Source organism: Aristolochia californica, unplaced genomic scaffold (genome assembly GCF_029961685.1).
Source record: "Aristolochia californica isolate CCGP_79_NKW_82.1479 unplaced genomic scaffold, dmAriCali1.0.hap1 SCAF_10, whole genome shotgun sequence".
Lineage (NCBI taxonomy): Eukaryota > Viridiplantae > Streptophyta > Magnoliopsida > Piperales > Aristolochiaceae > Aristolochia > Aristolochia californica.
The window spans coordinates 32,025,311-32,038,535 of record NW_027181771.1 but is presented as its reverse complement, the minus strand read 5'-3'; the positions used below and the strand labels follow the sequence as shown (position 1 = coordinate 32,038,535).

The 13,225-nt window shown below is 38.4% G+C and overlaps 2 protein-coding genes across 2 annotated transcripts; one reads left to right on the top strand and one right to left on the bottom strand.

Moving 5' to 3' along the window:
* Positions 1 to 5,287: 5,287 nt before the first annotated feature.
* LOC137936338 (cinnamoyl-CoA reductase CAD2-like) lies at positions 5,288 to 7,263 on the top strand. Its single transcript, XM_068780934.1, has 6 exons — positions 5,288 to 5,616; positions 5,750 to 5,922; positions 6,021 to 6,206; positions 6,305 to 6,467; positions 6,608 to 6,794; positions 6,877 to 7,263. The coding sequence occupies exons 1-6, from the start codon at positions 5,499 to 5,501 to the stop codon at positions 7,019 to 7,021; spliced, it is 972 nt and encodes a 323-aa protein (XP_068637035.1). The 5' UTR covers positions 5,288 to 5,498; the 3' UTR covers positions 7,022 to 7,263.
* LOC137936355 (gamma-interferon-responsive lysosomal thiol protein-like) lies at positions 7,246 to 13,195 on the bottom strand. The gene is made up of 5 exons (XM_068780963.1): positions 12,859 to 13,195; positions 12,025 to 12,090; positions 11,731 to 11,871; positions 11,129 to 11,221; positions 7,246 to 7,624 (listed from the first exon to the last, which is right to left on the bottom strand). The coding sequence occupies exons 1-5, from the start codon at positions 13,102 to 13,104 to the stop codon at positions 7,478 to 7,480; spliced, it is 693 nt and encodes a 230-aa protein (XP_068637064.1). The 5' UTR covers positions 13,105 to 13,195; the 3' UTR covers positions 7,246 to 7,477.
* Between the last annotated feature and the right edge of the window lie 30 nt (positions 13,196 to 13,225).

The following is a 13,225-nucleotide window of genomic DNA, read 5'->3' as shown; positions in this document are numbered from 1 at the left end:
TGAAGAGAGTAGTGGTCACATCCTCTATCTCAGCGATGACTCCGAATCCTAAATGGCCGGCCGACGTGGTGAAAGGGGAGAACTGGTGGACGGACCTCGACTACTGCAAGCAGAAGGAGGTGAGTTCAAATTAAAATGAGAACATTTTCTCTGCTAATGTGCGGACCGTAATGAATCCCGCTGAAATAATCTTTTCCCAATCAAACGCAAAGATGCTATTAAAGTTACAATTAGATAGAGCAGCCGAAAACTGAACGATTAAGATTCTTAATGCCTGCATGATCATGCTTCCAAGGTTCTGATTTCGCTGTATTCTAAATATAGATTATATACATTTTAAGCATAGTCTTTGCGTCTGTGTGAAATGCCGACCTGCAGTTACTAATGTAATGGGAAAGGAATTTCTTTTCAATTGATCATCTGTCTCATTCAATGCTCCCACAAAAAAGTAAAAATAAGTAAATTTTAGCCGGAACCAAAATGATGAAACTGATCGAATGCTTACTGGCATTTTCAGGAGATCTTGATGGTCGAGCATAGACATATCCCCTTCCAAAATCTGAAAGTACAAAACAACTGGAACATTTCAGAGATTGATCCGACTGAACAGGGCTTGAGATGAATGCAAAACTGAATACCCTCCCTTGACAATTGGAAGAACGAAGGAGAGAGAAGGACGAAAGAAGCAAAGAGGAGTGCGTTGAGGGCACTCAATGGGGGCTATCCACGCCCCCCTCTTTCTCTTTATTCCTTTAAGTGACTTATAGTTTAATTACATAATTACCCCTCTAGACACTATCTGTATAACTCCCTAATGTAGACAACATAGACTTACACTTATAAGGTAAAATGACAAAAATGTTTTTATATGGCATTTAATACTCCCTTCGAGCTCTAGAAGCCCAATCTTGTAAAAATATATCCCAAACTCATATTTACTAAAGATTTAGTAAAGATATCGGTAATTTAGTCAGTGGATGAACATGTGTAACAACTTCTTTGCTCATTACTATATCTCAGATGAAATGACAGTCAACTTCTATATGTTTCAGTTCGCTAATGAAACACTGGATTACTTGTAATGAAAATATTCTTTTGGTTGTTACAGGACATGGTTACCAACACTTAGATTCAACTCCTAGAGAATTGACTTGACCCATATTAGCTCACTTATAATATGTGTCATAGTTCTATACTTAGTTTATACATTTTAACGAGTTACGACATTTTACTTTTTGCTTCTCTAATTAATCAAATTATCTCCCACAAACACAAAATATTTGGTAGTAAATTTTCTATCAAGGTTAGATCTTATATGTTGAATTTATAAAAAAGAGAAATACTTTACTTACTTGTTCTAATTTGAGTACAATGGGTCTCTATTTATAAGAGAGGAAATAAGTAAAATCCAATTATAATTATATTACCCATATCCCAATTACACCCAAAGTCTAACACTCAAAGATGTCCTAAAATAATTGAATAACTGAAAATAAATAGAAAACTTACATAACTAAAACTCTTTTGTGAGACTTCCTTCTATGAAACTCCTTTTAGACTCCACCATATTAATTTTGGCCTTGTGAGACTTCTTGTAGTGAGAGTCATAAAAGACTCTTCCATACCTTCTCTTCAACACCCTCCCCTCAAGCTGGAGTTTATAATTTCAGCTTGCACTGAAAAATAATTTGTCTTCAATCTTCGTTGGCTATTTTTTTTCAATAAATGCAAAATTTTCATTATTTGTTCTGGCCCTTTCTTGAATATTTTGGTATACAAATTACCGCAATATGTGAAATACAATAGATTTTTCTTGTACTTCTTCTTGGCCTTCTCCTCCTCAATTTAGGGATAAAAAAAGACATAGAGACCCAACTTGGATAAAACACAATACGAGAGCAGAAAATCACTTTTAGCCTTATAACAAAGCTCCAGACATTAGTCAAAATGGTCATAGTCTACAATACACTCACTCAAATTAAAAGGCGAACTATGACCCATATTGAAGGCACAACAAATAGACTACTCACTTTTTAAGGGTAATTCAAACACAAAAACCTTTTGAGTGAAGTCTAAAAGACTTGATTCAAGTTGGATGTTAAACATACTCTTATTCTTTTTAGGTAGTGGTTCTAGGTATTGCTTTGAAGTAATGAAAACAAAAGATGATAAAATAGAGAAGTACTAAAGAAAAATAACTTTAACCGAAAGGGGGTGACTATGCAACATTCTAGTGCCAATCCATCCAAAAAGTTATTGTTTTGTCACCTCTCTTAAGACTAAACAACTTCACATGTAGTTCATAAATTCTAGATAAATTACTTTCCTGAGTATACAATCCTTTAGAGACTTCCACATTGCCTTAACTATTTCGCATTTCATTACCTGGCTTCTCAATGTGGAGTTTGTACTATTGACCTAAAGCTTCCAAATCATTTGTAATAGAAATCGCTAGACCGTCTCTAATAAATTTTGACTTCCATTTAGCCTTAAGATAGTTTCATATTAACTTAGACTAACTTAGATAATTCTAACAGTGTAACTTTTTGTAGTGATTAAAATAGTCTTTCCCTTCGGAACTTCGTAATTCTCTTGGGAGAGTAATTTTTTCACCAGAATCGGCCATAGATAATAGGAATCAACAACACAATCAAGGGGGGTAGCAAACAACTTTTTGGGTGCATAATCAATGTGGGCCTAGTCCAATATTTTTTATCACTTCAAATTTCAACCAATAATATGCATAACACCTTTAACAAGATCAATTTCAACTATAAACAAGAAAAAACTTCAAAAATTGATTGATGTCAACCTCCCTGTAGATGATGTAGGCACCAACACAAGGTAGGACCCAAAGCACAACCCTCTTGGGGCACTAATTAGATATAAAATTCTTCAGTTAGCAGTACGGACTAACAATCATAGGGATATGAAAATACAAGGAAACAAGAAAAATCCAACCTTGACTTTCAGTCAGTAATAAATCCTGAAATCCCCTTATTTAGAGAGTTGATGCATTCATAAACGAAGAAAGGTGTTGCATAGGCTCTAAATCAAGTTGTTATTGCTCTAAAACCATGTCAAAAGATAAATAAAATAAAATATTGGAATACAAAGAAGAGAGAAGGAAGAAAGAAAAATAGAAGAAGATAAGGAAAAGTGTGTTGAAGGCACTCAATGGGGGCTATCCACAGCCCCCTCTTTCTTTTTGTTCTTTTAAGTGACTTACAGTCTAATTACATAAGTACCCCTCTAGACACACATCTTTATAAGTCCTTAACCATACATCCAAATAACGTGTAACTTTAATTATAGACTTCTCTCAACTATCTATTCTAGACATCAATTCTTACAGACATATAGATAAGGTAAATGACAAAAAATGCCCATTCCCCACTCCATGTTCTCCTAAACGGTTTGCTTTCATATAAGTAGTCAAGTAACTGCTCATTTGAGCATTCATCTCTAGTTGTCCTCTTTGCACTCTTTAAGCATTCATCTGAATTTGTCAGATCAAATATATGAGAATCAGTGATAAAATTTCTGGAATGACCTGCAATGTGACAATAACGGTGATGGTTAACTGTTTAGTATAGAAGTTCAAAAGCAAGGGAACCCAAGTCAATTCTTTTGTCACTTGGAGGCTGAAAAGAGTTCTAATCTGCCAAAAACTTTGTCAAAACTTTTGGCAAGGTTACAGGCTGAGAAGAACCATATGAAGATTTCTATATAGATTCTGTTCATGTTAAAGATGTTGCACTAGCTCACATCCTATTATATGTTGAGCTCGTCAGCATCAGGAATCTATTGCTCATTTCAGCGATATTGCAGCTAAAGTTTCAGAACTTTATCCAGAATATAAGGTGCCCGGGCAATTGAAACCACAAAGTTATAGTGGATTTTTTCTGAGTTTGATTTGACTACTGATATTGTTGGAGAATGTCCTGAATTTGCTGAAATTGCTGTAATTGTATTTGGTTGATAGGTACCATACTTCAACAAAAGGTCATATAACATGTTTATTTCTAGAGTCAAGACATAAACACAATAGATTTCAAATAAAGGAGAGAAAAGATGAATTCTAGATCTTGGGAGAGAGGAGAGAAAGAAGAGGAAAAGAGAGCGAGGAGTATGGACGAATTTGAGCCAAGACGAAGAGGCTTGAATGCTATACCCCATGCTTTAGGTTATATTTATAATTATGCGAAGGTGTTTACAATGAATACAATACCCTTAAGGTTATATGATTCAAAGGGGAAAAAGACATAAAAAGGTATAGACCAGTTTGCATAAGTATAATTTCATGTCATCTCTATGAAAGTTAAGCCAGGATTTAGTTTGTTGAATTACATAGTAAAATGATTCTCATAACTCCGAGTCATTCTGGTGAAAAAGAGTTGCATGTTGACTTGTATAATATCTGGATGACCTGAAACCAGTACTCTATTTTTATTTGCTTAAGGAAATCTGTAATGACTACTTTTTCTGCCTGGCGGTTGACGTCTCTTATTTGGGTTTTTTTGGTGGTGTTGAGAGGGATCTAGATGAGCAGCGATCCCAGAATTCATATTACATGAACTGTTAAGGGCCTTTGGCAGTAAGAATTTGCTAGCAATTTTGTTGTGCAGCTGCCCAGCCCTATTGGGTTCTTGCATAACAGCAAGCTTGTGCGTCATAAAATAAAATAAGAGCTCAAATACACCCAAGCAGGACTGCTGAGAGCTCACAATCCGTGTAGGAAGCTCATAGATTTGGGTCTACATTTTAGCTCCATGGAGGAAATAATGAAGGATTCTGTTGAGAGCTTAAGGAGCAAGGCGTTCATCTTCTGAATGGCTGACGCTGATGGAGCAAGTCAAAGTCTGTGCTCATTCATGGCAATGGATGTTTCTTGGGAAATCGGCTATCAGTGTTTATTAGTTCTTGTTCAGGTAGGAAAATCCTTCATTTGGATCAAGAGAAACGCCAAAGGAGATGTTTCAAAGTTCCATGATTAAGATATTAAAATGAATTTAAGATGGAACTGAAGAGATATTTTAGCGACGAGTGGTAAAGAAATCGCCATCTGTTTCGTCTGCAATGAGGAAATAATGGAGTTGGTAAAAGGAAACATCTGCAGTTGTCAGGTATTCGAAACGTGACACAAAGCCAGAAACTTGTTCCAGAACAAATATCTCGGAAACGGACGCACCTCCTTCGTCGAATCAAATCTCCATTCTTGCGAGATTTGCAATCAGGGGCGAATGCTGACGGTCCCCGTCCCTTTCTATCAGTCTCATCCTTCTGTCCACGTTGCTAAGGGAGCGGAGAGCTCCGAGAAAGAAAAAGCCAGTAGGGCCGAGTAACGATCGACACCTGGTTCGTGTTTGTCATCGCCACGAGCCGTCTTGTTCTGCACTTGCCCTGCTTCTGGTATTAAAGACCTGTAGCGTTTCACGAACCAGTGCAGAACTGGGGGAAAGCAGAGAAAGAAACTAATAGAGAAGCAAATTAGAGGGATGTCGGCGACGAATGGGGCCGTATGTGTGACGGGCGGAAGTGGGTTCATTGGTTCGTGGGCGGTGCGTCTGCTCCTGGAACGAGGCTACACAGTCCATACTACTGTCAAGGATCTCAGTATCCGCTCTTCCTCATACCTCTTTTCACACTTTTTAAAGTTTGGAGTTTTCGTGTCTAGGATCATTTGATGTTCAAGCAATGAATGGATTCGTACAATTAATCAGATTTTTCTTCTTCTCAATTTCATTAGATGACGAGAAAGAAACGAAGCACCTGAAAGCTATGGATTTCGCGGATTCACACCTTCGTCTCTTCGAGATGGACCTCCTGGACTACAACTCTATCCTAGCTGCCGTCCAGAACACCGTCGGCGTCATTCACATGGCATCACCCAACACCATTGAGCGAGTCGAAGACCCCGAGGTACAGTTTTGGAATCAAGAAACAACTCTCTGTAATGTCGCGATAGTAGGTGAAAATTCTTACAATCTGGTCGTTTTGTCTTCTTCTTGTCGTGACAGAGAGACTTGTTGGGTCCTGCGATCGATGGAACGAAGAATGTGCTGAAGGCGGCGAAGTTTTGCGGCGTGAAAAGAGTGGTGGTGACGGCGTCAGTGTCTGGGATCATTCCCAGCCCGAAATGGCCGGCGGATGTTGTGAAAGGGGAGGACTGCTGGACAGACATCGAGTACTGCAAACAGAAGGAGGTGGCTCCATCTTTTTTTGCTTTCCGTTTGTTTTCTCTTTCCTTCTTCCAATTGGGGTCAAAGCTGTAAATTTGTTGCTGTTTGATTTTCCTGGGTAGCTTTTGTATCCGATCTCGAAGACGATGGCAGAGAAAGCAGCGTACGAATTCAGCAAGGAGACGGGACTAGAGGTGGTTTGCGTCAATCCAGGCACTGTTCTCGGCCCCATTCTTCCTCCTGTCATCAACGCTAGCATGGCCATGCTTGTTCGCCTCCTTAAAGGTAAACCAGACTGGTTTCTCTGATCAGTATCTCGTAGGATCAACATCTGTTCCCTCTGGGGTTCAAACCAAGATTCACATTCGATTTTTGAGGTTTATAAACAGTTTTTTAAATAAAAAAGCTGTCGGCATTCGTCACAGGCTCCACTGATGTATACGAGGATTTCTACATGGGATGTGTTCATGTAAAGGATGTCGCGCTCGCTCATATTCTCTTATATGAAAACAAATCGGCATCAGGGAGGCATCTCTGCATCGAAGCTATAACTCATTTCAGCGACTTCGCGGCCAAGGTTGCAGAGCTTTACCCGAACTACAATGTCCCCAGGTAATTTCGGGTTCGGGATTACTCTTCTTCTTGGATGAAACAAACCAGAGACTGGATTTTCATGATTAATTTGATTTTGCAGCTTCCCAAAAGATACCCAACCAGGGCTGTTAAGGGCCCGCGATCCATCCAAGAAGCTTGTAAACCTGGGGCTCAAATTCCACTCCATGGAGGAAATCATCAAGGATTCTGTGGAGAGCTTAAAAAGCAGAGGCTACATTGCTTGAGACGTTTGTGCAGATGGGCGTAAATAAAGATTCTGCAAGGCCATTCTTTCTGCTTCGAATTTAAGTCTGCTAGTAACCTTCATTGTTGTAAAGATCTTTGGACTCCTGACGTTCTCAGAGTCCTTGTTCTGCTGGTACCGCATGGTTTTTCTGAAACTTGTTCTGCTGTTCTACTCTAGCTGCGTTTCATCCAGCTGAGAATAAACAATGGAATCTCTATAAATATAACAGGACTTATCCAATTTAGTGTCCTATTACAAAAGCAAATTACACCTAAGATCACTTCTTTAAATAACAAAAGTGCAAGAATTTTGCCACAAATGATGTTACAAGAGGAATTAACAGAACTATAAAACTAGTTACCATCTATTCACTGATACATTACAACACGGAATTTAGTGAAGCATAGGCGTACAATTATTCAGTTTTACATTGGCACATCCATCATTTGCCATCTCATTGAGATGCAAGTTTTATGTTTTTGGCGTAGAACACATGAGCGAGTCGGTCTTCGTCGGTGGTCTGAATGAGAGGAGCTTTACAAGCCTCAGGCAGAGGTCCCCTGTAAGCCTCGCAGATGTATGTCTCAAAATGCTCATAGTCCTGCATCAAGAAAAGCAATAGGAATCAAAAAGCAAGGCAGCAAATGTTAGAGATTCTGAGATCATATTCGTCCTTGTTTTCATCCTTTTTTGCTATTTTAATTTCCAACCCTACCCAATCTCAACTCCTTCGATGATGAATTGTCGATTCAAACACCAACACAAACCATCGACAGCCTCTTTTATACGTATGAGGTGTTACTGTAGAACTGCTAATCAGTTCAAGAACCATGAACCATAAGCCTGTCATGAACAGTCTCTTTGATAATTACAGGGAACTGTAGCTGTAGAACAGCAGGTCAGTTGCAGAACTTACTAGCCATAAGCCATGGTTGAGCTTGGAAATCGGAATCAGCAGAGGACCACAGGTTGGGAAACTTGGAATGGAGAACCACAAGTTCGGAAACTTGGAATTTCCCATTTAAACTACCTCCATTTTATATCTGCCAAAGTTTAGATTACTTTGATCATTCCTCATCTATTATTTATGATCATTGTTACTTATATATATATATAGTATTCACAAAAGATGCTAAAAAGGGTTGACCCAAACCGCCCAAAGTCCAAGTCCAAGATCAGTATCCAAAACAATAAAAAGCCTAGGAAATGCCTAAAGATTGTCTCGTCCAAAATTCTAACGCATGCCCCACTTTTCTAAGATCAGTATCCAAAACAATAAAAAATCTAGGAAATGCCTACAGGTTGCCTTATCCAAAATTCTAAAACATGCCCCACTTTACTAATTAATTTGCACCATTTGATGAAAAGAAAAGTATCATTTTCTCCCTCTAGAAACCCCCGCCAAAAAGTGACCAGTAATGGATGAATTTCTTCGGCAACCAGTTTATGGTAAACGTTTCGACATTGTTTGAGGGCTTTTTGATGTCCTTCAATACAGTTTTTGCAGCAAGTTTTTTATGACTTCTCATATTTTCTGGTGCTGTTTTCTTCCAGTCAAGCTCTTCCAGACCACCCATATGGCTGCACATTCCCTTACCGATGTTAAACTCAATTGAGTGATCGAGTTAAGGTGAGTGAACTTGGACTCGAGTGACTCTTGTATGTGGCCCTTGTTTACAGAAACACGGTCAGGTTCTGGGTCAATTGAGCCAGCTTGTTGGTACTAATGTATATAACAGGACAACCTGGAAGTTTTTTCAATGTGAAAAGGTCTGTAAAGCCATATCTGTCATGTCTAATGGTTAAAAGTTGTTCCTCCCCGATTCCTACCAGTTTCAAGTCAGCCACCTGAGTCAAGTGCGACAAAAGATGCAGAAACATAAAGCGAGGACTCCATTACAAAGTAGAACTCAAGATTTCAAAGATACCGAATTTATAACAACTGACTTTCAGAAAAAAAAAAAAAAAACAACAACAACAGCAACCAGGCACATGGGGAACAAAAACTTTAGTTATAGAATCACTACATACAACACATTCACACAAAACTTACGGCAGTAAATAGAAGATGAGGGAGCCAATTACGTTATAAATAAAATTTCAAATAAAGATAAAGAACTGCTATGGTTGGTGAGATGCAGAATAACAACCCAAATTGAGTTAATTTATCAAGTTAGTCCAAAGTCAATTAGAGTTTAGGAGCCATTAAATGATAAATTCATGGTGCATTCAACTCAGTAGAAGAGCAATGCTATAAAATCTACAGAATAATGTCACACTATGCAATTGAAAAAGAATTTGATATGGTGATTTTTTAATAGCACAAAGTGGTATTGTGATCTTTTTTTCAAAAAAACAAATTGGTATTGGGATTGTTTTAAAAATATATATTCTTTCATCACTGTCACATATTTCTGGCAAAGGTCAAAGGCTAAAAACCTTCCCTTTGAGACGTCATGGACTCAAGTACTGGGGAGCTACTCTTAAAATTGAAATTTTAACTTCCAAAGCATTGCCAACCAGATCAGGACTAGTTAGATTGCACTTACTTGCCAGATGAGCTAGTCTACCTAGCTGAGTCAGCTGGGTTTCCAAGAGAAAAACTGTTCTGCATCCATAAATACTTCAGAGGACCACAATTTCTGTTCGGCCTTGTTCAATCTGCTGGTTCAGTCTAATTCGCAATATTGGTTAAAAGTCATACTAGGGTTTGCTAGTCAGAAATGAAAATTAATCTTTTCTAACTAGTGGTGCAAATTAGACAATATATTGTAGAGGACAAAGATAGAAAACACAGGACTAAGGGAATTCAGAGAATAGCCAGAGACAATTAGAGCTCTTTCACTATAATTCTTCTCTAACATAGGAGGACAAGTGTAAGTATGCCACTAGATGCCGTTGACAAAATATTAGGAATTCCTATAACATAGGGAAAAAAGGAAAACAATGAGAAGAAAAAAACAAAGTTGTCATGACACAGAAAAAGAAGTCTAGATGGTTAAGAGGTAGCCATTAAGAATCTTGTCATTTCCAGAAAACCCTTAAGGTTCTCTCTCTCTCTCTCTCCCTCTGTGTTGGGAGGGGCAGTGCCACTCCACCCAACATTCCTTTTCTCCTTTAGTCATTTCCTGTATTGAATTTTTGCTTGAGCTAAGCTCGAACTCACGTACAGGCTCGAGTTGGAGACTAGTGCATGTAGATCAAATGGAGCCTGAACCTGTCATAGTTTGAGCTTAGCTTGGCTCGACGCCACTCCTATTCCCAATTGCCCATGAGACTATATTTGACGAGTTCCCCTGTATGATGGTAAACATTTTACTTCATAAAGGAAAACACAGAATGTCTTGCTTCTAAATCCCATATACTACTGAAAGTACACAAGGAGATAGAAAGAACAATGGCTCACAGAACTCCCAGGAGAAAACAGAGCAGAAAAGTAGTCCATAAGACTCTCTTCGTAGCTTTAGTTTTATGTTGATGACAAAATTTAATTCCTTTGCCATGCTTTTCGATGTAGTATTTTACATTATTTTTCTTTTCAAATTTCTGGTAGCTGTTAACTTTTAGTGACCAAGGACAGTTTTCTCTTTCATTAGAGCACTCATCTCTATTCTTCTACATAATAAGAAGAAATTCAGTAGATATAACCAGACAGCTGCACAAGAATCAGGGACAAAGGGTACTAGTACAAGGATGAACTATGCCACATCTGATCCCTTTTTAAATTGAAAAAAAAATCATTTACTTCAGAGAAAGAAATGTATAGTTCTGCTAAAGAATGGTGAAGTCCATAACACGTAAACCTGTCTCAAATGAAAGAGAAAACAAATGTATGAGAGGGAATAGCAATAAAAGTCATACAGGACAAATCTCAGATATCTGACTCGGACTTGGGACCTGACTTGGCCCTGGTGAAATTCAGTCCGGTTGGTTTTTCCAAGTCTAGGAGTCAAGGGGCATAGCTTAAAAAAGGTGCAACTATGACCCACTAACCTGGTCCAACCCCTTCCAAAATAGAGTCACTAGTCAACCCAGAATGTCGTGTAACCATGGGATAAATAGACGATTCATCAGCATACATTTCACATACGACATTCCTAGTTACCTCATACAGTGGATGCCCATCCACTACCACCCAGGGAACATACGTATGTGGAGGCTCGAGAGCACTGGTTTCAGCAGCATACTGTAATTCAAGCTGCATAGAAAGTAAGAACCTAATTCAGGGTTATCTAAATAAGTATAATAGTTCAGTATTATAATATAATGATGCTCAATATAGCTGCATAATACAACAAGAAAAAACATTGAACTACATCTTGAATAAGGCAAACATAATACAAAACCTATTCATAAAGGGTACTACAATTCTTTATACTGTAAAAAATGTACATCAAATCTTAAATACTTGAGGAAGAAGATTTTTTCAATTTCAAATGATAAATTGCATGTCTTGTCTGGAAGATTTGAGGATTTTGCCAGTATAAAACACACACAAAAGGGTTCACTGGGAAAGACTAAAGGAGGAGCGTTTTCACCTCACTCACCTACCTTACTGAAGCACACATGTGTGTGTTGTGTGTTTGTGTGAAGAGAGAGAGAGAGAGAGAGAGAGAGAGAGAAGACGGCTTTTTCACACTGCAAACTCTTTTATTAAAGCATACACAGATTAAAACATGATATATGACATGGGAGAGTGAGATATACCTTCTGTCCATACCCACTAGTGTAGCAATCGGCAACTAGACGTGAAACCAATCCAGTTTTTTGGAAACAGGATTCCCAGTCAGTGTACTTACCCTCCTCAACTAATGACTCAACACAAAAAATGAAGGAGAAATGCTTATGCTGCATCAAAATCATGAGTTAAAACACTCTCACCATCAAACCAATAATAAGTGAATTAAAAAGATAGACTCGTGAACAGTGAGAATTTACCCTTTATAAAATGAGAAAAGAAAGTTGAGAAAAATGAAAAGATCAGCAGCAAAATGGACTCACCACATCAGGCCATATGTTGATAGCACATGCTTCCACAGTATTCAGTAAGCACTCATAAGGGCCGTGCTGCAAAAAAAGATAAAATAAAATAAAAGGCAGAACAGAAAAAAAGTAATTAAAATGGAAATTCTTTCAGAGATAGTCCCGTGATAAAGTGGTTGTTTTACATGATATGAAGAAACGCCTGATCTAGAGGTCGAACAATGGGTTTTAAGTTTCTATCCTTACATGGAAGACAGTAAAATTGACAGCTAATACAGAAGGTTTGGTCCATTTCCCACCAAGATTGGATTATTCAACGAAAAAGTATTTGATAATTCATCATAGTCCAAATGACAGATCAACAACAGCTATTCCAAAAAAATGAATAACGAAAAGAAAAAAAAGAACGAAAATCAAACACATCAGAGTACGAAAATTTGAAGGTCACCAGGAGAAGATAAGATGAGAAGGACGAAAACGAGAGCACCTTGAACATGCAAAAACAATAACATAATCGTGACCGCCAATTGAGTCCATCCAGTAAAGACTACCACAAAAAGAACCGCATAGTCATTGGACTTGCACAGCCCAAAAATGGAGTCATTGAGTGGTAAGGGAAAATGACAGTCGCCTCAAGTATGACAGCTGACGCCATGTGAATGCCCCATGTTGATACCAGCAATTCACAGGTGAAAGTCAATTAAAGAAGCCCAGCTTCCGAAGATCTCTAGTCTCTTCCTAAAAGGATAAATCCCTCATATCTCTCTAACATTAATCTTAGCATAAGCATTGGAAAATCACAAAATGGGACATAAATATAGTAGAGGGAACGGGAGAGAAGAAACAGAGAACCTGGCAGGAAATGGAGTCGTTGGACCGGAGGCGAGCGTTCCCGTAAGGTACTAGTTTGAGATCGACGATATCCAAAAGCCCGTTTTTGAAGATATTGGCGAAGTGATTAACGATAAAATTCGAACTATCTGGGCAAAGGGTCTCGTAGTAGAGAGCAAGCGGGACCTTATCGGCGGCAGCCGCGAAGGAGAAAGAGAGAGGTTGTAGAAGCAAGAAAGAGAGGCAGAGGCGCAAATTGAAAGCCATAATTATCAAGAGAAGTCAGTCTGCACCTCTACACCGCTAGAAGAATTCAGACATTTGAAATGAATTCAAGGGATTGAAGACTAGACTCTGCTGTTACTGCTCCCGCGATTCTCTTGACCGA